Raw genomic sequence first — 27,329 nt, 5'->3', positions numbered from 1 at the left:
GCAAAACGGCATTTATGCTCATTCTGAGCTATTTGCTTGGGGCAATAACTATGCCATGCACAGCTAACATAATACCCAACAGGCCAAGCTTAGAAAATGTTTGTCCTCAAGCTGCTGAGATGTTGCATCTCCTAGACATGTGTCAGTTCCAAGGGGCAGAACCCCAGTGGCTGCCCAGCCCCTTAGTAGACAGTTGTGTCCAGTTTAATAAAATTTGGTGTAGAAAACTAGAATCCAAATGAACTGGTAGTATTTATCTTCCGTGCATTTGCCTCCTGTATTAAAAATGGAGTAAAAGAATGGGGACATGCTGTCTATAGCATCAAAATGGGATCCAGATTCCAGGTTTGTCAATGAAAGCTAACATTGCTATGGCAACATCTCCTCTCTTTTGTTTTTATCCATAAGGCATAAGTCACCAAGCGAATTGTAAGCAGGTACAAATTAATATTTAACTGCACTGGGCCACAGTTTTCAAAAAGCTAAATGATCAGTGCAAAACATTTATTTGACTTTTAACCTGTGTGTGGTCTTTCTATTCATGTCACCATGCTGTCAGTCATATATGATGTATGTAATTATTAACAAGAAATGCAGATAAATCTCTGCAGCAAAGTGGCAAGCATAAATGGGTCCAATTTTTAACAAGAAAGTCTTCTTTGCTATTTTTATTATTTGTAGAACTATAATGCTGACATACAAAATAAATTATATATATATATATATATATATATATATATATATATATATATATATATATATAATAATTTTTTTTAATTTTTTTTTATCAGACTTTCAAAATGGTGCCATGACAGAAAATATATACTGCAGTTACCTAGGTATCCTTTTAGTGTATTAATGCACTTTATTATCATGGATCTCTTAACAATAGTAGAGGGTCTCTTATGGCTCGTGATGTCATTTTTTACATCCTTTTCGCATCCTTTCTATAATACACCCCTACTGTGTAGCACTGCTAGGACTTCCTGTAATTTTATATGCATAAAAAGACGGGTGTATGCAGGCCGGCCGGCCGGCTGATTTTATACATGCTATTTTAACTGTTTTTTTGGTAAGTGTGCTACTTTACTTATTAATAAATTGGTCAAACGGATTTACACTATGGTGGATGTATTTCTTATCTCCTCGGGTCTCCATTGCTGAGTCAATCATTATCGATGAATCCCGGGTGATCTTTCCTCCCTGCTGAGACAGATGGTGATGTCCCCATTGAGCGGATTTCTGGCATAGGCTTCATTACAGCTTACCTCTGGTAATCATATACCTTCATAGGTGGTGGATTTTTTCACAAGATGTCTTTAAAGTCTTCAGTCACTATGGGTGGAATATATTACAATAAGGACTGTTGATAACAGAAGTCACATTTTTTCACGGACTGTGTTTTTTGGTTTCTTTATTTTACTTTAATATTTTTTGCTACAATAATTTAGTATCCTTATGTGGTTCATAGCACATTTTTTCTGATTTTTCATATTGTGTTGCTATTTGTGTTTAATATTTTGATCACTTTATATATTTTTCAATTATTCAATTATGATCTGTGTTTAGCGCGGTTCTTTTATACATTTTATCTATTTAATTCTTTACCTAAGAATTAGAACTGCAGCTTGGAGTTAGAGGGAAGCGCAGTAATTTTATATTATTTTATAAAAAGACTTTTGACTCAAGAATGGTTTATTTATACAGTGTACAGTGTACACACAATCTGACACCCACTAGAAATGGGGTTTGCTGTCCCTATTCACAACTTTACTCATCTGAGTGTGAGCAAATTGTACTGAAATGGTGTGGCGTTTTGTATCTTTTGAAAACCCAGTTTTACCTAAAATAGAACAATAGGCAAAACTTTTTTCCCTTTTGACTGGAACAAGGATGGGTTATAACCTCTCATAATTTTTTTTTGCCATCTGTGTAGATTTCCCTTCACTTCCTGTCCCATAGCCAAACAGGAAGTTAGAGGAAATCCCTGCAAATTAGGGGAATTTCTTAAGGACACCCAAGTCACCAGAACTAATGTCCCCAATGGAAGATTTCCCTTTTATTACTTTTCTGGGGACAACCCTAAATTTGGGATTTTGTTTTACTTTCACTTTCAATGATCATGGTAAACAGGACAAATAGAGAGGGCGAATTTTGCTAACGGGGGCACAAACCGCAATAAATAATGACAGGGGGTCTAATACTTCTTCACTCTATCCAAAACAAAAAAAAAGTTTTTTTCCTGTAGTTAACCACTTGCCAACTGCCCTATAGCAGTTTTACTGCTACAGGGTGGCCGCTGTGTGCAGGATCACATGTGTATGTGTGTATATATATAAAATGTGTGATGCTGCATTTCGGGGTAGGGGGCGCAAGTGCGCGCCACTGGCGGCTCACTCCAGCTGTGATTATACCCAGCAGAGACAATCTGCGGGTACTGTGGACTCAATGTCCACCAACACCCACCTACAGAGATAAAACGGCAGTCTGCCTATGTAAACAAGGCAGATTGCCATTTTGACAGGAGGGGACGGCACGGATCTTGTGTCTCTGCAAAGTAAGAACATGGATCCATGTCTTCCTCTAGTAAAAGCACCTCCCACACTGTAATAAAGCACAGGTTAGGCACACAGTTAACCCTTTGATTGCCCCTGATAACCTTTTCCCAGCCAGTGTCATTAATATAGTGACCATGCATATTTTTAGCACTGATCACTGTATTAGTGTCACTGGTTCCCCAAAAAAGTGTCAAAAGTGTCAGTGTCCGCTTGTCCTCCCCAATATTGCAGTCCCGCTATAAGCCGCTGATCGCTGCCATTACTAGAAAAAAATAACGTAAATAAATACAAAGTCCATAAACATGTCTCATAGTTTGTAGAAGCTATAACCTTTGCACAAACCAATCAATATATGCTTATTGGGATTTTTTATTTACCAAAAACCTGTAGCAAAATACATATTCGCCTAAATTGATGAAGAAATTTAGTTTCTTTACATTTGTTTATTGGGTATGTTTTATAGCAGAATGTAAAACATTCTTTTTTTTCGAAATCGTTGGTCTTTTTTTTTGTTTATAGCGCAAAAAATATAAAATGCAGCGGTGACCATTTCAAATACTCCCAAAAGAAAGCTCTATTCGTGGGAAAAAAGGACATTGTATTTGGGTAGAGTGTGGCACGACTGCGCAATTGTCAGTTAAAGTAACGCAGTGCTGTATCACAAAAAATGGCCTGGTCATGAAGGGGGTAAATTTTCTGGAGATGAAATGGTTAAAGTGACATGTCATTCCTTATGTAATTCCATCTTAGTCTTATGCATAGAGGTACTAATATTGGGTGAAAAAGGGTAAGGTTTGCTGTTGGCATTTTAGTGTATTCCAAAAGGTATACTATAGGGGTGAGAACAGGGCAGTCCACTCCAGTTTCTTTCCACTCATTTTGTAAAAACATATCTTCATAGATCAGGCTTTGTATACAGGGGAACAATCATGCTGTAACAAACTGCTTCCATAAGGTTGAAAGTACACCGCTGTCTAAAATATCTTTGTACTGCATGGTGTAGCATTAGCAATACTTTAAAAGGGAAATGGCTGAACTACATAAATTCTAAAGGATGTTAACATACTATAGCCATATGATGTAATAACTATTATGTCAGGGTAGTTTCCATAAAAGTGAAGGACTGAAGGTATCAATTTTAAAGTGTAGCTATAGTCATTAAATTGAGTCATGCTAGATCACTTCAGGCTGGCCCCTTTTGCAGGTATAACCATACCTCCCAACTGTCCCAGATTCAACGGGACTGTCCCGCGATTTGATTGGGGTCCCGGCAAATCAAGGCTTTGTCCGGGAGTGGAGTCAAGTGCTGGAACAAGTTTTTTTTATTTAACATGTATGTCCAACCAAAACTTTATTCATAGTTTTGAGTGAGGGGGGAAGAGCATATGTCATGTTGCTTCCTGTCCCACTGACAGCGTTGCACCAGGCAGGAAGTAAAATGAACTTTCTGACAGCAACTGAATGAAATAAAAAAGGGGGAAAGGGGGTTTGGGACTTTATATGAGGTAACGAGTGGGTAGGTTCATCTGCCTCCATCCCTGTTATGTTAGAACAGGGATCCTCAAACCACGGCCCTCCAGCTGTTGCAGAACTACACTTCCCATGAGGCATTGTAAAACTCTGACATTCACAGACATGACTAGGCATGATGGGAATTGAAGTTCCTGAACAACTGGAGGGCTGCAGTTTGAAGACCCCTGTGTTAGAACGAAAAGAGGAGGTTTGTTGGGACTTTATATAAAGCACAGCTAAAAGTATTGAATGAGCAATCACATGTTAATGGATTTGAAACAATTTCTACATACAGAATTAAATAACATGATAAGCAAAACTAATATCTTCACAATTTATTGTCTTTAATGACAACATAATTCACAGTATAATAGTAATTTAAAAAAAAGTCATTGTAATTCATCATCAGCATAATTGAGGTAATGGTGACAATAAAATCCATAATTATCAATCTCAGAATCACGTGATTGCCATGGTGTAGCACAAGGCTGGGGCTCTACACGTTTCGTGTAGATATCCACTCATCAGGAGCAGTAGCAATATGTATAAAAAAATCGCAGAGTGAACAGATGATTGGCACAGAGGGATGTAAGGGGGAGGCAGAGGAGGAAGTGGAAATATTTTCCAGACACTCTTACCTACAAAAAGTTGGATAAGTAAAAAGGTGGTGTTGGATGGCTGGGGTACCCCGGATAGCAAACATCTCCAGGGAGCTGAGGCCAACTTTTTGTAGGTAAGAGTGTTTGCAAAATATTTCCACTTCCTCATCTGCCTTCCCCTTTCTCCCCCTCTGTGCCAACCATCTGTTCACTCTGCGTTTTTTTCAATATAGATCGATACATATTGCTACTGCTCCTGATGAGGAGAAACGCGTAGAGCCCCAGCCTTATGCTACACCATCGCAATCACGTGATTCTGAGATCGATAGTTATGGATTTTATTGTCACCATTAACTCAATTATGTTGATGATGAATTACAATGACATTTTATTATTATTATTATACTGTGAATTATGTTGTCATTATGTACATTAAATTGTGAAGATTTTATTCTTGCTTATCATCTTATTTCATTATTCTATGTATAAATTGTTTTGAATCCATTAACATGTGATAGCTCATTCAATACTTTTAGCTGTGCTTCATATAAAGTTCCAACAGCAGCCCTGATATATCTGAGTTGGCGTAAAGCGGGAGGGCATAGCCAGGCAGGATCAGCCAAGGTTCAAGGTGAAAGAGACCTATCACATAAAAAGGCCTCGATGGGTGGGGAGCACATCAGGATCCTCTAGCGACTGGCAAAGAATAATCTTCTCAGCTGCCCCTTTAAATAGAGGCTCATCCTGCTTCTGGAAACCTCCAAAGGGTCAGCTGACCTTCTCAATCTATCAAAGCTGACCCTTTGTGGCTTCCAGAAGGTTCCTAAACATGTGACCTTTCCTGACCTATTACAAGCCCCCCCCCCCAACTGCTACAAATCCCATGAGGGAAGGCTGGCCTTAAGACAGGCATACCCCTTCTTCTCCCATTCTAACCATATTATGATCCTCTACATGTTTTGCGGTATGAGCCGCTTCTTCAGAAGCCAGAGATGGAGGCGTAGTTTAATAGTTGATCGCTTGAATGGCAGGAACCCACACAGAATACACAAGTGGAATCCAGGCAAGATCCCTCTACAGGGGCAAACGGGGGAGCAAGCCAGTGCTCACATTGGCTAATACAGCTCAGTGTTCTGTGCACATTGTGGTGATAATATCATTTTCAGAGGTATGTCCTGGCATCATTTTGGCATATGTGCGCATAAATGCACAGAACAAATGGGCATATTTTAGTATGCCTATATGCATGAACTCTTAATCATTATAAATGTTCAGTGCTTCATGAGGGCCTTGTGCTTCCATTTTGTGTTTTTTTTTTTTTTTTTTTCTGACTGTTTCAAAATATGTCCGAATACGGTGTTGAATTGTTTTTTTTGTAGGATCTATTTCGAAATGTTTTCAAAAAGATATATACAGTAAGGTTGGTTTATTTACTAAAGGCAAATAGGCTGTTCACTTTGCGGGGGAATTTTACAGTTGCAAGGGATTTTTTCCCTTTGCTTAGTGAAAAATTTGGCTTTGCAAAGAATACATGCGCAAGTAAAAAACAAAAAAAGACAAACTATATTTTTGCTTGCACAGGATTAGATGATGGAAATCCGCAACGCTTCTGCTTATTCACTAAGCTAAGGGAAAATTACCTTTTAGCCTATTTACCTTTAGTAAATTGACCCCTGTGTGTGTGTGTTGAGAATATTAAGCTGAGGCTGCCAGAGAACTCTGAGCTAAAGCATGAGCTGTGTTATGTGAATAAAGCCACACAGCTGCCAGAGAGCTGTCAAGAGACAGCATGGCTGAGATCAAGGAGAATCTGCTACCGAGTAGAGCAATAAGGATTTTGACATTCCTCCCGACTTCAGTTTACCTGATACAGCATCTAATTCATTTTGAAACATTCGTGGCTTTTGTTCCAAACATCTAGACTGTTGAAAATCCATGAGGAACTCTTGAGATAATTTGGATAATAACATGGCCAGTGAGTCAAAGCACAAGCCATGATGCGGCCAAATGAAGATCAATGATATGTGCGTCAGTAGGCACAGGAGAAGAACTCTGGCCACATCGCTGTTTAATGAATAGCTCCCAATGGACCCCAAGCTGGAGGAAGTCAAATATTAAAATAACTAATGTGTTCTTTAAGGGAATAGAAATGCTGGGCAATTTTAGATGAGGATCATTTGAATATCCTAAAATATGTTTCTTTACTCCCGAGGTTAAATTCGCCTATGATGAATAAAGGGGTTGTTTCTTAGGCAACACTGAATTATTTAAAATAGAAAATCAGAGATATAATAATTAAAATAGCCCATGTTTCTTAATAAAAGCTCTCAGTGCATGTGTGTGTGTTTTTTATACAATATTTTGATTTGTGTTTTTTATAGATCGATAGACGTTTTGAAATCTTATTAATTATAATTTTTCTTAACCACTTCAGCCCCGGAAGGATTTACCCCCTTCCTGACCAGAGCACTTTTTACAGTTCGGCACTGCGTCGCTTTAACTGCTAATTACGCGGTCATGCAATGCTGTACCCAAACGAAATTTGCATCCTTTTCTTCCCACAAATAGAGCTTTCTTTTGATGGTATTTGATCACCTCTGCCGTTTTTATTTTTTGCGCTATAAACGGAAAAAGACTGAAAATTTTGAAAAAAAATGATATTTTCTACTTTTTGTTATAAAAAAAATCCAATAAACTAAATTTTAGTCATACATTTAAGCCAAAATGTATTCGGCCACATGTCTTTGGTAAAAAAAATGTCAATAAGCGTATATTTATTGGTTTGCGCAAAAGTTATAGCGTCTACAAACTAGGGTACATTTTCTGGAATTTACACAGCTTTTAGATTATGACTGCCTATGTCATTTCTTGAGGTGCTAAAATGGCAGGGCAGTACAAACCCCCCCCAAATGACCCCATTTTGGAAAGTAGACACCCCAAGGAAATTGCTGAGAGGCATGTTGAGCCCATTGAATATTTATTTTTTTTGTCCCAAGTGATTGAATAATGACAAAAAAAAAAAAAAAATTTACAAAAAGTTGTCACTAAATGATATATTGCTCACATAGGCCATGGGCTATGTGGAATTGCACCCCAAAATACATTCAGCTGCTTCTCCTGAGTATGGGGATACCACATGTGTGGCACTTTTTGGGAGCCTAGCCGCGTATGGGGCCCCGAAAACCCAGCACCACCTTCAGGATTTCTAAGGGCATACATTTTTGATTTCACTCCTCACTACCTATCACAGTTTTGAAGGCCATAAAATGCCAAGATGGCACAACCCCCCCCCCAAATGACCCCATTTTGGAAAGTAGACACCCCAAGCTATTTGCTGAGAGGCATGGTGAGTATTTTGCAGCTCTCATTTGTTTTTGAAAATGAAGAAAGACCAGAAAAAAATTTTTTTTTTTTTCTTTTTTCAATTTTCAAAACCTTGTGACAAAAAGTGAGGTCTGCAAAATACTCACTATACCTCTCAGCAAATAGCTTGGGGTGTCTACTTTCCAAAATTGGGTCATTTGGGGGGGTTTTGTGCCACTTGGGCTTTCCATGGCCTCCGAAACTGTGATAGGCAGTGAAGAGTGAAATCAAAAATTTACGGCCTTAGAAAGCCTGAAGGCGGTTCTTGGTTTTCGGGGTCCCGTACGCGGCTAGGCTCCCAAAAAGTCCCACACATGTGGTATCCCCGTACTCAGGAGAAGCAACAGAATTTATTTTGGGGAGTAATTTCACAAATCCCCATGGCATGTTTGAGCAATATAACATTTAGTGACAACTTTGTGCAAAAAAAAAAAAAAAAATTTGTCTCTTTCCCGCAACTTGTGTCACAATATAAAATATTCCATGGACTCGACATGCCTCTCAGCAAATAGCTTGGGGTGTCTACTTTCCAAAATGGGGTCATTTGGGGGGGTTTGAACTGTCCTGGCATTTTATGCACAACATTTAGAAGCTTATGTCACACATCACCCACTCTTCTAACCACTTGAAGACAAAGCCCTTTCTGACACTTTTTGATTACATGAAAAAATTATTTTTTTTTGCAAGAAAATTACTTTGAACCCCCAAACATTATATATTATTTTAAAGCAAATGCCCTACAGATTAAAATGGTGGGTGTTTCATTTTTTTTTTTTCACACAGTAATTGCGCAGCGATTTTTCAAACGCATTTTTTGTGGAAAAAACACACTTTTTTAAATTTTAATGCACTAAAACACACTATATTGCCCAAATGTTTGATGAAATAAAAAAGATGATCTTAGGCCGAGTACATGGATACCAAACATGACATGCTTTACAATTGCGCACAAACGTGCAGTGGCAACAAAATTAATACATTTTTAAAAGCCTTTAAAAGCCTTTACAGGTTACCACTTTAGATTTACAGAGGAGGTCTACTGCTAAAATTACTGCCTTCGATCTGACCTTCGCGGTGATACCTTACATGCATGGTGCAATTGCTGTTTACATTTGACGCCAGACCGACGCTTGCGTTCGCCTTAGCGTGAGAGCAGGGGGGACAGGGGTGCTTTTTTTTTTTTTTTTTTTTTTTTTTCTTTATTATTTTTTTGTTTTCTTATCTTATTTTTAAACTGTTCCTTTCATATTTTTTTTTAAATCATTTTTATTGTTATCTCAGGGAATGTAAATATCCCCTATGATAGCAATAGGTAGTGACAGGTACTCTTTTTTGAAAAAATTGGGGTCTATTAGACCCTAGATTTCTCCTCTGCCCTCAAAGCATCTGACCACACCAAGATCGGTGTGATAAAATGCTTTCCCAATTTCCCAATGGCGCTGTTTACATCCGGCGAAATCTAAGTCCTAAAATGCTCGTAGCTTCCGGTTTCTTAGGCCATAGAGATGTTTGGAGCCACTCTGGTCTCTGATCAGCTCTATGGTCAGCTGGCTGAATCACCGGCTGCATTCTCAGGTTCCCTGTTGAGACAGGAGAGCCAGAGAAAAACACGGAAGACAGTGGGGGGGGGGGGGGCATTCCCTCCCACTGCTTGTAAAAGCAGTCTAGAGGCTAATTAGCCGCTAGGATTGCTTTTACATGAAAGCCGACCGCTGGCTGAAAAGAATGATCCCAAGATGATACCTAAACCTGCAGGCATCATTCTGGTATAACCACTCAAAGTCGTGAATGGCGTACCTGAAGACAAAAAAATGGTTAACAATAAAGCACAGTAAACGGTAAAGTATAAAAAATTGCATACCTGAAAAGCAAACATGATAAAACATAATAACAATAAAACATTGCAGAATAGAATACAGTAAAAAAGAGCAGAACACCAGAGAGAGAATAGAGAGAGAGAGAGAACAATAAAACGACAACTATTTTTTTTTATTTTTGTTTGTGTTTTTTTTTTTTTTTTTACACTTTTTTTTTGTAACTGTAACTTTTATAACGGTAACCGGTTCCAGGTTCGGGTCTCTCAAAATGCGATGGCATCTTGGGAGACCCTGTGAAAGTGTGCCTAGTCTGTGCAATGCTGTACCCTACGCTAATACTCAACTAGTGAATGGTAGTGTTCAAAACATTCACCAATGCAAAGACCAGGATTATCAGGACAGGAGGGACAATAATAGCGGGTGTCACGCCTATATCCGCGTTTGCTGCAGACACATCTTTTTTGGGGGGGTTCGTTGGGTAGGGGTACTCGGGAGGACATATAAATGCCTCTCATGCAGCCGACTGCATTTGGTTGGGGATGTGAATGGGGGAAATACGGGCGCTGCAGAAGTGGTGGGTGCCCAATTAGGATTGGCGAATGCAGCAGGAAGGGCATTATGGGCACGACGGGCCTGTGTTTGTCTTTTTGGTGGCAGCGCGACACTACTTGTGCTTGCCACCTCACCAGCTTGAACTGCACTTATGGGACTCGCCACGTCACCAAGTGTTACTGCAGTGCTGGATGTATGACTACGACCGGGGTGTACTAGGCCGCTGGCGCTTGCCAGTTCACCAAAACGCTACAAAAAAAAGTGACAGTGATCGATCGATACTGCACTTGGGTGGGCTGGGCTGGGCCGGGCGGAGGGGCAAAACGCAGGTGCTAGCAGGTATCTGGGCTGATCCCACTAACACTGCGTTTTTGGGAACCCTAAACTGCTGGGGACGCTAGTATAGATCTGATCGGATCAGATATTGATCCGATCAGATACTATACCACTAAGGGAGGTGTACGGTGCGTGCGTGGGTGTTAGTGGTACTGGCGCTAATCTGACGCTGCTTGGGGCTGGTGCTTGCCAGTTCACCAAAATGCTACCAAAAAAACTGTTAGCGATCGCAGGGATCAGGCCTGACTCTGCGAACGCTGCAGTTATGCGTTTAGTGTTTTGTAAGTGACAGTGATCGATCGATACTGCACTTGGGTGGGCTGGGCGGAGGGGCAAAACGCAGGTGCTAGCAGGTATCTGGGCTGATCCCGCTAACATTGCGTTTTTGGGAACCCTAATCTGCTGGGGACGCTAGTATAGATCTGATCGGATCAGATATTGATGCGTTCAGATACTATACCACTAAGGGAGGTGTACGGTGCGTGTACGGTGCGTGCGTGGGTGTTCGCGGTACTGGCGCTAATCTGACGCTGCCTGGGGCGACGCATATCACCGCCGGGCGATCAGGGGGCTAAACCTTTATTCGGTAATAAACGGCGGGTGCCCTGACACTAAAAAAAATAAACGAACTAACCAGCGTCACCCGTAACAGTTATACGGTGATCAGTGGTGAAAGGGTTAACTAGGGGGCAATCAAGGGGTTAAAACATTTATTAGGTAGTATATGGGGGTCCCTGTCGCTATAAAACGCTGACAGCGAACCTAAATATTTACGTTCCTAACTAGCGTCACCAGCGACACTAATACAGCGATCAGAAAAATGATCGCTTAGCGACACTGGTGACAGGGGGTGATCAAGGGGTTAAAACTTTATTAGGGGGGGTTAGGGGGGTACCCTAGACCTACAGGGGGCTAATACTAACTGTCCTACCACTGCTAACTGTCACAAACTGACACTATGCAGTAATCAGGAAAAAAACAAAACAAAACAAAAAAACCTGCTTGGTTTCAGTTTGTGACAGGGGGGGGGGGTGATTGGGGGGGGATCGGGGGGCGATCGGGGGGGGATCGGGGGTGTTTAGTGTGCCTGGCATGTTCTACTGTGTTGTGTGTGTGTGTTGGTGCACTTACATGTCTTCTCTCCTCGGTGCTGGAACGGAAACTGGCCAGCCGAGGAGAGATGACATCACATCCTCTGCCTCTGTGTACTATACAGAGGCAGGGGATGTTTCTCATTGGCTGGGAGCGATCGCGAGGGGGGGGCCACGATCGGATGGCCTCCCCCTCGTCTCTCAACTCTCCCAGCCAAACGCCGACCGCCGATGGCACCGGGGGGGGGTCCGATCGGACCCCCCGCCCGCGGGAAGGCAATCACGTACCAGGTACGTGATTTTGCCTGCCCGTGCCGCTCTGCTCACGTATATATGCGTGAGGCGGTCGGCAAGTGGTTAAAATGAATAAACCACTTTCATTACCAGTGACATTGGTGATCAGGGCCATTGGAAGGAACAGTTCTTTCCATCAGCAGTACAGACAGCAATAAAAATCTAAAAAAAATGTTGCCTATAAAGCAGTATTAAACCTAAAACCAAAACTATAATATATTGCAGGTCACCAATCTTCAGATGTGGTGGCTGCATATGTTTTCATTTTTTTGCCTCTGTTTTCCTCTGGTGATCTGGCAAACCACACAACCCCTTGTATTAGACTGCTCCCTCTCTGGATGAAGGAGCACAGGGGCCAGATTTGGACAGCAGCATCGTTAGTCTGGGGGGAAGGGAGTGTTAAATGTACTAGATGATTTAAATACACTAAGAAATTAAAGCTAAACTTCAGCTAATGCTTTATAAACAGTTACAGTAAGCTTTTTTTTTTCTTCTTTTTTTTTTTTTGGGGGGGGGGGTGTATATAAAGGTTTTCTATAAATAAACAAAAGATGATCATTATAAGCACCCCTGTCAGTGTTAAATGATTTATATCATACCTGTAACTGCAAAAGCGCTTGCCAGACTTACTGGCCAGATCACCAGATGGAAATAAAGGAAAGAAAGCCTGAAAAGAAAATGAATGCAATCATCATATCTTAGCAAATTGGTAAGCTGCAATATAATATAATATTGTTTGCTTTTGGCTTTAATATCACTTTAATTATTTTATTAAGCGCATCAAATGATTTTATAATGTATAGAGGATAAAGTTTCAAAAGTATTTATTTCCTTTTTTTTTTTTGAATATTTAAAAGGTACCTTTTAGGTAGGTGATATCTGCAACCAATGCAAAGAGACAATTGGGTTGATTTATTAAAACTGGAGAGTGCAAACTCTGATGCAGCTGTGCATGGTAGCCAATCAGCTTCTAACTTCAGCTTGTTCAGTTTAAAAAATAAAACTGGAAGCTGGTTTTTATGCAGATCTGCACCAGATTTTGCACTCTCCAGTTTTAGTAAATCAACCCTGATGAATGTTTGGTGCTTATAGAAAGCATAAGAACATTCCTAGTTTTCCATGAATAACCCACTATTGCAAACAAAACTGAAAAGAACTCCATACTAATAACATAGCGTTCACTATATTTACACTTCAAAGCATACCACATTAAGTTATGCCATACCTGTAATGCATACCAACAATCAAAGTGTATCTTGTGGATAGAATGGTAAACATTTTTTATTGTATCTTTTTAATAATAAAAACACATATTTACATAAATGGTGGGAAGAAATAATGAAGGGTATTTAGAAGTTGTTGGTTGGTTATTAAATTCCAACCGCCATCATTTTATTTCAGATTTGGAGTCAAATATCAGACTGAATACAATGGTGAGCACAACTACTGTATATTACTTTCTAAGTTGCCCTTTGCACAGATATCCCAGAAGCTCTACCTTGGTTTATTGCAGACTTCTGTATGCTAAAATTATAGTGTTCTAACCTATGCTTCTCCATTTTTGCATTTTATCATTTGTTACAGTGACCTTAATTGTAGGAAAAAGCTTTACATTCTAAAGTGCTACATAAATACTACCCTCAAATTTAATATTGCTCTTTAATTTGTGCAATATTCCCTTATACTGTGGAATCTGAGTTTAATCAGTATGTTGCATCTAGGCAAACTAAGCCAATACACTTGGTCATATAAGTGAGCCAGCCACTTGGTCTAATCTGACACATTTTGCCCACCTATATGTGTGCTCAGATTTGACATTCATCTGGTCACTTATATTTGAAACTACACCCCAGGGAGTGGAAAAATGGACTTTGTAGGCACCAGTCATAAAATATGGTAAAAAGGCAATTTTTATTATACAAAGATATACAAAAATCAACAAACACATATATTAAAAAACAAAGCGTTGCAATAACGGCGAAGCCGTAACTCGTAATCTCTCACATACAAGTAGCCACCTATAGAGGGATAACCCTCATCCCATAAAGGGGGACCATGACCCTCTATTGGTTAAATGAGACAACAAACTAAAAAAGAACTCTACATGTTTCGCAATTGAATGCTTCTTCAGGAAGGGTTTGAGTCACCTGTATTAGAGAGAGAGAGAAAGAAGACATACAACATATAACATAATACATAGTATTAATAATCAATTAGCATTTTAGTCAGTGCATTTAAAATAGCATTCGAGGGCAAGATGTGGCAGCAGACCAGTGGAGCTAGGAACCAGCAAGTATATGGTAACCAGCAGTCACATGCGGGGACGTGTACGGTAGAAAGAGATAAATAAACAAGATGTATCTGAGCCTGGAGCCAGAATGAAGTGTTAGGTCCCAATGAACAGAACAGAAAAAGCATAAGAAAAGGAAGATAAAATCGGGGCCAGTAAGAAAACTGTGTGCACACCTGATTGGGGCGGGTACTAAAGGCTCCTAGCGTAGCCTAGTACCACGCCACTTCTGTCTATGGCGCTCCGGCGTTCGGACAGTTTGTTTACTGTTAGCTGAGCCTGGTAAGTGTCTGCTCCCCTTGTCTTGTTTTTAGGATGATTGAGTGTTATGCTATTGTTTTGTGTTGGTTGGTAACACTGAGTTTCTGGGTTACTTACATAGATTACCTGGGCATATCGCTGTACAACCACATTGGGGGCCATGTACATTACCGCATTTTAACCCTGTCCATCGAATTATACTGTTTGGGACCAAAATAAAACAGCCCATGACTATTGCGTACAGGATTGGTTGGGTACTTATCCCTGCAGTTAAGGTGAGATCCTTTCTATTTGCAGTGCTGGCCGCACCTCTTCAGGTGTGATTGTGTGGAGTGACCACTTCACAATAAAAAAATCTTTCTTTCTTTCTCTTTTGTCGCTGTATTGTTAGATGTTTCTACAGCTTTATCAACTGGTAGCACAACTTATATTATATTGTTTGTATTTAGATTTCCTACCATCTACTGCGGCTAAGTCACTTTAGGCTGAGCTTGACAGCAACTGATGTTCAGCGATTTTTGTTCTTTTATCTTTTATTGAGGTAGGCCTTACCATATACCAGTTTTCATACTACTAGTCCCCTGTCTGTCTTCACCCTCCCCTTTTCCTACCTTTTCTTCACTCCTCCCCCTTGTGTCTCCCCTTTCCCCCTCTGCTGTGTCCCCCTTTCTTTGTCCCTTTCCCTTTCCAATTTTTCCCTTTCCCCTTTATATACCTTTTTCCCTCCTCCTCCTTTCCTTTCCTTCTTCCCCCCCCCCCCCCCCCCCCTTTTCCCCTCTTTCCACCCCCCCTTTCTTTGTTTTTCTTACTGGCCCCGATTTTATCTTCCTTTTCTTATGCTTTTTCTGTTCTGTTCATTGGGACCTAACACTTCATTCTGGCTCCAGGCTCAGATACATCTTGTTTATTTATCTCTTTCTACCGTACACGTCCCCGCATGTGACTGCTGGTTACCATATGCTTGCTGGTTCCTAGCTCCACTGGTCTGCTGCCACATCTTGCCCTTGAATGCTATTTTAAACGCACTGACTAAAATGCTAATGGATTATTAATACTATGTATTATGTTATATGTTGTATGTCTTCTTTCTCTCTCTCTAATACAGGTGACTCAAACTGCTCCTGAAGAAGCATTCAATTGCGAAACATGTAGAGTTCTTTTTTAGTTTGTTGTCTCGTTTAACCAATAGAGGGTCATGGTCCCCCTTTATGGGATGAGGGTTATCCCTCTATAGGTGGCTACTTGTATGTGAGAGATTACGAGTTGCGGCTTTGCTGTTATTGCAACGCTTTGTTTTTTAATATATGTGTTTGTTGATTTTTGTATATCTTTGTATAATAAAAATTGCCTTTTTACCATATTTTATGACTGGTACCTACAAAGTCCATTTTTCCACTCCCTGGGGTGTAGTTTCAAATATTTGTAGATTTTGGACGTTGGCACTGCTCTACCCATTAAGTCTCCACAGTCCATCCTGTGGTGAGACTTGGCGTCTCTGTTGATTTAGTCATCTGGTCACTTAGTTCTTTTACTAAGCAGCAGAAGTGTTTCAAGTCTTATCAGCATGAAATTCCAAAATAAGTGGATTCTGTAACTCCGGCAACAAATCGGGTTTAAAAACAAAAAAAAAAAATTCGTATTTTATAGAGAATGAGCAACATGCAAGCCTGAATTTCAAACCTTGTTTGCAGTTATTTAGCCTTTTCTCCTGCCATTAATGGTGATAGCCAAAAATTGATGGCAAATCTCTCTGGAAGCAGTTGCTATTCTTTTACCCTTGTATGCATAAGAATGGAATGTCGGGAGTAGTCTTTTTATTTATTGTTGGACATTTTTTGCACCTTTAGCGTAAGAAAAATATATCCCTTTAAATTCTATATATGTTTTCACACTGGTCCCTTGCACTTCCGTTGCGGTGTTAAAAATCTTGCTTGCTGCATTTTTGGTCAGTTTAAAAAAACGCACCAAAAATGCACTTCCCCGTTGAAAACGCAGCAAGACCGCACCAGAAAAGCACCCGTGTTACATTTTTGATGTGGTTTTTGAGTCACATGACCTATGAAAAACACACCAAAAGAACAGTAAAATCATGGTATAAAACATGGTATAATCGTGGCAAAATGGCGTGCATTTTCAGTGCCATTATTGGCACTTTTTTTCCTTGTTAGCAAAATGGCAAAAACACAATTTTCGGCCGATCTGTTTTGGCTGCCATAATTTTGGTGCATCTCTACATGCTAGTTTCATACCGAAAATTAAGAGTTTTTACTAACGTGTTGACATGACAGAATAAAATATTGGAAGTGATGTAATAATGTGTTGTAGTGTATTTGTATTGTATTTTGAAATGACAACTGTGCTGATTAAACGAAAATCGTACGATCTAGTATCAGACGAAAAAAAAAATTGTGCTTGCCCCATCGGATAATATTGGATAAATTGTAGTGATCGGATCTCGAAAGCTGTGTACTAACGATCAGATTATCGTACAATCGCTTTGAAAGCGGTGCTTTTTGTACGATTTTCTAATCGTGTACGGGCTATTGGGCCGCACATAAACTTTAGAAGGCAATTAGACTTGCAGGCATGATCTGACCATCCCCTTATGCCGCGTACACATGAGCGAACTTCTCCTTGGACTGAACTCTGAAGAACTTTTCAATGGAGTTCCGACGAAATGGGCTTGCCTACACACGATCACATCAAAGTCCGATCGTTTCGAACATGATGACGTACGACCAGACTAGAATAAGGAAGTTTATAGCCAATAGGCAATAGCTGCCCTTGCGTCGTTTTTGGTCAGTCGGACTAGCATACAGACGAACGGATTTTTCGATAGGAATCGAGTCCATCGGAAAGATTTGAAACTTGTTCTATTTCTAAGGTCCGTCAGATTTTTAAACAGAAAAGGTCCGATGAAGCCCACACACGATCGAATTGTCCGACGGATTAGTTCCGTCGGATCTTTGATGCCGAAAAGTCCGGTCGTGTGTACGCGACATTAGAAGCAAATCCTATGAGCTCTACCAACCAAAAAAATATGTTGATTAGACGAGTGATGTCGATATTGGTGCAGGTGGATGCTACCATTGCTGCTTATCTCATAGGAGAACAATAGTAATCAGGACAAGTGTTTTGTTTTTTTTTTCTTTTTTTTTTTCTTTTTTATATAGACAGGTAATATTATCACTAGGATATCTGCCAGCAGACCTTTCCCTATCATTACACATTTGAGGTTGTTCATGAACTGAACAGAAAAGCTGATTTTTCAACTGTTATCTCATGTTTGTGGTCTGCTTGCCATAGACCCGACAAGTGTCTTTGCAAAAACAGGCAGGGTGGCTTCAATCTGCTCAAGTGCCAGGATTTCACATTTTGTGCACCTTGTCTGATGGGACTGAAGCAATACTTGCATCTTGAATGTTTCTTCCTTATTTTCCTTGTTGACGGGAAACTTACAAGTTTTTTTTTTTTATTCTGGGCAAACTACAAAATCTCTGTGAGCAATAACAAGCACTTCAGATATTGGATGCTTTAATGATCTCCTCATAGAATTGCCTTTGGATATTATGATTCTCATCCAAGCATTTCTTTGAGCTTTAGGATTGAGGAGAGATTTTTTTTTCTTTAGGCAAGACCGTGTAGTTTAAAATAATATATAAGAAACCCTGCAAGTTTGCTTGATGATATATGTATATACTGTGTACGCCTTAGCTTCATCATTATGTAGCAAGAACTAGCTTTTGGAGGCTTGGATAAGTTGTAGTAGTTGTGTGTTGTTGGATTAATGTTACAAGAAATTATTACATTTTTTTTATATGCTTTTTGGCTTAATCCACACAAAACTGGAAAAACTTTGCACATGTCTAAGAATTTCCTGTAGCATGACAGTAGCTGACCTCTTGCACTATAAGGGATGAAAGCTGTTCTATTTGCCATGCAAAGTCCTTCATCTGCTTCTTTGAGTGTGACACTGTAAGGAGTGTGTTGTTTTATCACTGACACAATCTGAATGATTAAGCAGCAGAAATTAATTGTAAGGGTCAGCAAATAAAAATTACAGTTTGCTTTACATAAAAGAACTTTTATAATTATTTTTTTAAGGCTTATAGGTTGTCCATCAATAATGAGCAGATCAGTAGTAAAAAATACAGACATTGAAAGATCATTCAGATAATGCAATATCAACAAAGGGCAAGGGGACGCAAAAGGGGAAAGTGGCCTGGCATGTTGTATGTTAAAGATCTGAGCAAATGTCTAACTTGGAATGGAGCTAAGGGATCCAGTGGAGGTGAAAGTGGATTTTGGAGCCTCTCCTTGGTTTGCAATAAAATGTAAAGTTCTGACGTTGCCTGCTTCTGCAAGATGCCAGTGCTGTTTACTATTTGCTCCAACTGGAAAGTTTTGGTGCCCTTTTATTGATGACGAGACAGGGAGCTAGAGAGATTTTTGAGGTCAGGAAGGTCTTCTGTGTGACCCTGAGAGTAGCTCCTGGTCAGGTGATGTTTGAGGACCCACCAGGCACTGGATGGAAACTACGTCACAAAAGAAAGGTATAAGTCAGTACGCCTGTTCCACGGGGACCCAGTTTTTAAGTATCTGTGGAGAGCATCAGGTGACTATGTGAGCTAGATGGAGAGTTCTGTAATATGTATCGATGTCGATGTATCGATTTACAAGCTGACCTCAATGCACTGTCTGATTGGGCGTCTATGTGGCAGATGAGGTTTAATGTTGAGAAATGTAAAGTTATGCACTTGGGGTCTAAGAATATGCATGCATCATACATAATAGGGGGAGTACAACTGGGGGGAATCCATAGTGGAGAAGGATCTGGGGGTTTTGGTAGATCATAAGCTCAATAATAGCATGCAATGCCAAGCTGCAGTTTTCAAAGCGAGCAAAGTCCTTTCTTGTATTAAGAGACGTATGGACTCCAGAGAGAGAGATATAATTTTGCCCCTGTTCAAATCATTAGTAAGACCTCATCTGGAGTCCATGCAGTTCAGTTTTGGGCTCCAGTTCTCAAAAAGGATATCGGGGAACTGGAGAAAGTGCAGAGAAGGGCAACCAAACTGATAAGAGGCATGGGGGAGCTCAGCTATGAGGAAAGATTAGAGGAACTGAATTTATTCCCTCTTGAGAAGAGGAGAATAAGGGGGGATATGATCAACATGTTCAAATATATAAGGGGTCCACATAGAGAACTTGGTGTTGAGTTATTCACTTTACGGTCAACACAGAGGACATGGGGGCACTCTTTACGACTGGAGGAAAAGAGATTTAATCTCCAAATACGGAAAGGTTTCTTCACAGTAAGAGCTGTGAAAATGTGGAATAGACTCCCTCCAGAGGTGGTTCTGGCCAGCTTAGTAGATTGCTTTAAGAAAGGCCTGGATACTTTCCTAAATGTACAGAAGATAACTGGGTACTAGCATTTATAGGTAAAGTTGATCCAGGGAAAATCCGATTGCCTCTTGGGGGATTAGGAAGGAATTTTTTCCCCTGCTGTAGCAAAGTGGAGCATGCTCTGCTTGGGTTTTTTGCCTTCCTCCGGATCAACTATGGGTATAGAATTGGGTATATTGGATTGTACAATTTTTTTTTTTTTTTTTTGTTTTTTTTTTTTTTTTTATGGTTGAACTGGATGGACTTGTGTCTTTTTTCAGCCTGACTAACTATGTAACTATATGTCTGAGAGGGCACCTCATAAAAGAGCTTTTGAAAACATAAAGGGATAAATACATGAAGGCTGTAGCAGGTTGTCGGCACTAACTTTCTGTTGAGTCTTCTGATGGATATTGCCACCTGTAAACCTTTTTAGCCAAGGGCTATGTTAAAGTACAAAATTCTAGTTTTTCATTTTTATTAATATTTAATTGTTCGTTTGTTAGTGCTGATCTGACATATGTACTGTATTTTATAATGTTATTTGTTGCTCTTACATCTAAAATGTTCTGATTTGTTAGGATGGTTTTTAACCATTTTTGAGTCATGGACCCCTTTAGGAATCCGAAGAAGACAATAGAGCCCCTCCCCAGAAATATTAAAAGTACAAAAGTTGCATGCAATTAATATATGCACTTTATTGTATTGAAATTAGGTTGCCTCATACATACTGTATATGACATACACAAAGTTTAAAAAAGTAAACATTCCTAAAAAAAACTCACTACTTTCTATTCAAAAAATAAATGTCCACTCATTACTCAAATGAAATACAGTAATCTTGTGCAAATTAAAAAAAAAAATCTGCTTAAATCTACTACTACTTACATAGTTAGGTTGAAAAAAAGAACATCTAGTTCAACCAAAAAAAATATACAATCCCATATACACAATCCTTCACCCACAGTTAATCCAGGGGAAGGCGAAAAACCCCATCAAAGCATGCTCCAATTTTCTATAGCAGCGGAAAAGATTCCTTCCTGATCCTCTGAGAGGCAATCGGATTTTCCATTGATCAACTTTACCTATCAATGTTAGTACCCAGTTATATGATGTACATTTAGGAAATAATCCAGGCCTTTTTAAAGCAATCTACTAAGCTTGCCAGAACCACCTCTGGATTCCACATTTTAAGACCTCTTGCTGTAAAGAAACCTTTCCGTATTTGGAGATGAAATCTTTTATCCTCTAGACATAAAGAATGCCCCCTTGTCCTCTGTGATGACCTTAAAGTGAATAACAACATCAAGTTCACTATATGGACTGCTTATGTATTTGTACATGTTGATCATATACCCCCTTAATCTCCTCTTCTCAAGAGAGCATAGATTCAATTCCTCTAATCTTTCCTCATAGCTGAGCTCCTCCATGCCTCTTATCAGTTTGGTTGCCCTTCTCTGCACTTTCTCCAGTTCCCCGAGACTACTTCTATTACTACTGCTACTACTACTAGAAAATGAGAATAGGCACTTGCTATCATGGAGTGGCGCAAAATGGCAATTATGGAGAGAATAATGATACAGATTTTGAATAGTGAACATGAGCCAGCAGCGAGTCAAGAGATGCTTCGTGGTCAGCGCTATGAGTAGTGGCATTTTCTTTTATTTCTTTCAATTAGAAATGATTGATTTGGACAGGGGGGTGGGCTGTATAGTGAATATAAATGTTGTTGTTTGGTTGTTTTTGTTTTTTATCTGACCCTCAAGGAACCTCCTTAACCTCCCTGATGGTTTTCCCGCGTGTGGCTCTGGGTTAAATTTCAGCACCATTAGCGGTAACCCCGAGCCACACTCGGGATTACATTGCAGGATCCTGGTGCGGCTTTACTTACCTTGTCCCAAGGATCCTGCGATGTCCCCCGCTGTGTCTGCGGGCTCTGTCTCCTCCGAAGCCTCTCCGTGCCAGGCTCCGTTCCCTGCGAGCATCGCGACGCACGGGGGCGGAGCCTGGCGGTAAATTTAAAAAACTGTCAAAATCATAACACATACAGTACTGTAATCTAACAGATTACAGTACTGTATGAAATTATTTCACACCCCTTTTGTCCCCAGTGCTTTGGCCCATGCCTTGCATGCAGTTTTATGTTATATATACTGTTCTTTCTGCCTGGAAACTGGAGATTGTCCATAGCAACCAAAAAGTGTCCCTTTACATCAAAAGTGGCTTTAGACCAGCTAGAAAACAGCGATAGTAAATTAGAACTCTTGCAGAATTGAGCGATAGTGAATAGTGGGGAAATGTATTTTATTATTATTATATATATATTTTTTAATTATTTATATTTATTTATTATATTATAATTTATGTTTTTGTGTGTCAAACTTCATCATACCCGGGATATCTACTAGACTCTTGTTTGGACAGATTTAAGTGTGTTATTGTTAAGAATTACAGACCTACAATATAAAACGCCAAATTTCCATGCAAAATAATTGTACCGCTTTCAGCACCTAAAATCCGAAATAATCATACCGCCAGGGAGGTTAAACTCATTCATGGACCACTTAGGGAACCCCTGTATTAGGAGATTATAAGCAAAAGTGAGGCAGCATTGTACTTCTACCTGGCTCTGAAACATTGCTGCCTGACTTTTCCTTAAAAGGGGTATTGAAGGTAAATACTCTATTCAACATTTTAATATTTTCTCTAACTTCATTCTGTCTTGTTTTTCTAGGATCCTGCTGGAATTTTTGAACTAGTTGAACTTGTTGGAAATGGCACATATGGGCAAGTATATAAGGTGAGTGACTTTGATTACCTAACAACTCCAAATGTTTTAACTTATGTTTGTTAAATATATAATGCATGCCATCTGAAATCTATCAGCAGGGCTGAACCAATAAATCTACAGATATACCAATGTTTTTATCGGCGTAGGTTATGCCAAATATATGTAAAGTCATTATAAAGCTGGGTACACACGTACTGAAAGTTGACAGGTTTAGCAGGAACCAGCTAACTTTTGGTACACGTGTACTCTTCTCTATTTAACAGAAGCAAGTCTAGCGACTGGCTTCAGTTGAATGATCATGCTGGAGAACCAACATTCGATCGACTTGTAATCAATGGCTAATACTTTTTTTTATCCTGCATAAGACCTGCTTATAGAAGATTGTTTTTATTAGTAACCATTATATGTATTTTAATGGATTAAGTTACCCATTATCCCATAAGGGAACGTGCACGCACCCATAGCAGATCTTAGGCAAGGGAAGTGTTTATAGGTCCAGCTAGAATATTTGGGGTTGGCATTCTTACTTTACCATGCTTGTATATTCTAGTGTAAGCTTTGTAAGCGGTCTTGTAAATGTTTCATGGTATAATAAAAACCTGGATTCTGAATTTACATCGTCAACAGTAAAACCTGGAATTCTTGCAGTGCTTTGTTTGCTCTGAATTAAACATTTTGATGATCAGAATTTGCTTTGTAGAAATGTAATTAATGTATAGTTGTGTAATATTTAAGAATGATTTTCACAGTACATCTTCATCCTTCATGATTCCAAATGATGTCACAGTGCTGGACACTAACAGCTTTCGAGTTATCCTTTCCTTTTTAACTGGAAACAGTTTGAAAACTCTGTTACATTGAAATAGCCAGTGACTAATCAATGAGCAGAGCAACATTAACAATGAACAGAACAAGCTAACAATGCAATATGTATATCCCTTATTTCTTTAGATGAGAATAGTTGGTACAAAAGTGCCAATTTTGTGTTGCCTACAACAGTTTTTCTTTTTAGATGTTTAGGTTTTTGTAGAAAACTCCCATCTGGAATATGATTGGGTGCTGTAGACAGCGTTAAACCTTTTACCATTGTTTCCTAATCGGATTCTCAAGTTATTAAGCTAAATGTTTAGGTAATTTAGTTTAATGATGGACAATCTATTGGTTCTTAGTTGAAAAACTCTCTTTAAGGCCACAAAGTAATGGCACATGGACAATTATCACAGTGAAGCAAGAGGGCTCAGCTGAGAAATGCCTCAAGTTGGAGTAAGGCTCAGTTCACACTGGTGCGACATGGGATCTGACTTATGAGAGCACAGGTCGCATGGCATGTCAAATTAAATGTTTCCCTTTTGAGATCAGTCTTAACTGATCCGACACAAGTCGCTCCAACTTTAGAAAAGGTTTCTGCACTACTTTGGTCCGGCTTTGATACAACTTCAGTGCCACATAGTGTAAAATGTCACATCAAAGTCTTATCAAAGTCAGATTCCAAAAGTATCACTTTATCATACATTTGGTGATTACTACTTTAAATTCCTTTAGCAATATATCATATAAATAATGGTTTGAAGTTCCACATTCTAATAGACATTTAATAGCATAAAGCAGGTCAACATAGAAATTAAGAACTTCCCCAGCAGGTGTACAGAATGAACACTAATGCAAATTAGACATTTAGGCTATAGTTCTCGTTTGCAGAGTAAAAAGTATGTAATGAATTTAATTGACAGTGAGTGGTATCAAACATGGGGGTTCTCCATGGAGATTTAAGTCATTGATAAACTAAATTAATTGCCTTGGGTATATGTAGCGCAAAACAAATTAGCTGAATGGTTTCTACGTAACATTTTTTGTAATTTGAATAAGGCAATGAACATGACAAAGGGCAAGTTGCCACTTAATAAATATGTCTTTGAGTTTTGCCATTGATATAGAGGTGTTAACCTACCTCTGTATATTCTTCGTGTTGATCTCAGCACAGAATAGAAGGTTAAGTAGAAGTAAAAGCAAGCTTTTTTTTTTTTTTCCATTTTGGTTAGAGTAAGAGAGGGTTATAACCCTTGCCAGGTTTTCTTGCCATCCGTGTGCCATTAGGGAGATTTCTACTCCCTTCCTGTTCCATAGCCAAAAAATGAAGTGGTAGAAAATCCCTGGTTGGCACCAGAATCTGTCTAATCCCTCTCCACTCTATCCAAAATTAAAAAAAAAAATTGCCTTTAGCATACTTTGGTTTTATAGATTTCATATCTATATTTTTAAAGGGATTTTCTACTTCATTTTAAATCTTTTAATCAGACCTCTCCAAGTATTAAAATTGAGAGGTACATTTCTTGTTTTTTCTCAAAAAAAAATTGTCCAAATTTCTTTGAAAAGACCCTTCCATGCATTTTTAAAGTAGCTGTGAATGAGGAACGTTGCAAGAGTAATGGACACTTTCACATAGCTACACACAGATCTCTGGATAAAATATCCTCTTGGATATAAAGCCAAAGTTCCTCTTTATGTATTGTCTATGAATTTGCTCCCCCTAGTGATTTTATCAATCTGGTTTCTAAGAAAAGCACTGTAGTTGACCTAAGTATTCTAGGGCAGACTATGGATCCAATTAAAGACACTGGTGTAAGGATATGAATAATATATTCAGTCATATTAGTAGGTATGCTCAAGGCATACAGCTAAATGCACAGCTAATATATACTGTACATATCAATATGCTATGAACTGTTTAACCTGGCAAAGGTTCTGCCTTTTGTTCAGCGAGTATAGAATTGACAGACATCCTATACTACTTAGGAAGAACACTACCTACCACTCCTTGGTTTAGATTTACTGCTAATGGGATAAAAGTGATGATGCTGATTCATTGTCCTAGTAGGTTTGAATGGAGGGGTGCCATAGGTGTTCCTCTGCCTGGCTATACAGTGTGTCAGATGCATATAAATCAGAAAGCTATACAGAATTGCATATCCTTTGGCAGGTGGTTAAGCTGGAGTCATGCTTTCAACCTGTCAAATGGTGTGTTTTTGTTTAACGACTTCTTAGATTTACATAGCTCTGCCACACAGCACAGCCCCATCTTACAGGCAGAAGACCTATTTTTTTCTCTGCTGCAGCTAAGAAACACTTATAGGTCTTGCTACTCCCCCAGCCTGTGAATGGACTGTGAAAGGTAAGCTGCACACTGATGAGCTGCTCTCTGTCATTCAGCTTTCCCCTCATCAGCTTGCTCATTGTGAGCACATGACCCCTGCATCACAACTGGCTCCTTGTACTGTGCTGCTTCTCCCTATCTGTCTCAGCTCTGCTGTAGAGAGACTGCAAAAGTCATCCGAATACTTACACTTCTTAATTTAAATAAATATATTTTACTATGTATTATTGCATGCAAAGCAGCATTACATTTGTCTTTTTAGATCTGTATTGAGTTCAATATTAATAAAAATTAGTTTTGACCATGTGAACATTTTCTACACCATGAAAGTGTGTGAATTCTTATTGTGAATAACAAAATGTAACATTCTGGACAGACCCAGAAGCATGTACATTAAACTTCCTTGATCCCACTTCTGTTAGGGGTTCCTAATTTTCTGGGTAAAACTAAAATTGCAATTCTCAATCATTTTAACTTTAAAATGAATGAGGCATTTCCTAGTTTATAGTCTTTGAGTAGAAGTCACTGTTTGCTTTCAAGATGCTTATTTCCTGGATCTCGCTGTCAAAGGCAAGTTGAAACTTTAGCATAGTTTCTTGGCATGTAAACTGAATTCCTGAGAATAACTTGTTTGCAGCTATTCCTATAGTTTCCGCATAGCTAAGTATGTGCATTGAATAAACACCACCTTGTCTCACCTATACTACTCTGTAACTTAAAGTTGTTGGCTGAGATGCCATTTCATTGTTTACACATTGGGTATAAAAGATTTGTTAAGGTAAGGAAAAAAAACAAAAAAAGCAAAAAAACAGAAACACAGAAAAAAAACCTAGAAAAACAGATTTATTATTTAATCTATTTATATTCTCTCTGCTGATATCAGGCAGATTTAAACAACTTACAATAACATCAGTCGTGATTCATTAAAGTGGTAGTAAAAACTGGAATTTTATTTTTACCTACAGCTAAGCTTATAATAAAGCTTATCCATAGGTAAAATGTATATCTCCTAAACATGCACCGTTTAGGTGATATTCTTGCGAGCAGCAGCCAGTGACATCATTGGCACATGTGCTCTGAAGGAATGGCATACCTGTGCCGTTCCTTACAGAGCAGTGTACCGCACCCGTGATTCATGCTATGATGTCACCGTGGCTCGGCCAATCGGACGCCCGGACTCCCCGAACCCGTAAGAAGACACGGTGAAGATGGAAGGCTCTGCAGCGGTGACAGCGTGCCGCTGGAGGGCTTTGTTTTAAGGTGAATCTTTCATAATGTGGGGTGCATAGAAGAGCACCCCAATGTATAATATAGCAGGTGCTGACA

At 39.3% G+C, this 27,329-nt stretch overlaps 1 protein-coding gene across 20 annotated transcripts in view; it reads left to right on the top strand.

Annotated features, from left to right (window-relative positions):
• The window catches only part of TNIK (TRAF2 and NCK interacting kinase), a 451,082-nt gene that overhangs the window by 68,555 nt on the left and 355,198 nt on the right, over window positions 1–27,329 (top strand). For all 20 annotated transcript variants that reach the window (XM_073626212.1, XM_073626214.1, XM_073626204.1 and 17 more), the window contains exon 2: window positions 22,796–22,861. In XM_073626212.1, coding sequence (XP_073482313.1) covers window positions 22,796–22,861 — 66 coding nt within the window. The remainder of the gene's footprint in view (window positions 1–22,795; window positions 22,862–27,329) is intronic.

The sequence above is a fragment of the Aquarana catesbeiana genome, linkage group LG04 (assembly GCF_042186555.1).
Source record: "Aquarana catesbeiana isolate 2022-GZ linkage group LG04, ASM4218655v1, whole genome shotgun sequence".
Classification (NCBI taxonomy): domain Eukaryota; kingdom Metazoa; phylum Chordata; class Amphibia; order Anura; family Ranidae; genus Aquarana; species Aquarana catesbeiana.
Note: the sequence above shows the minus strand (reverse complement) of the source record. Positions and strands in the feature narration are given on the sequence as shown.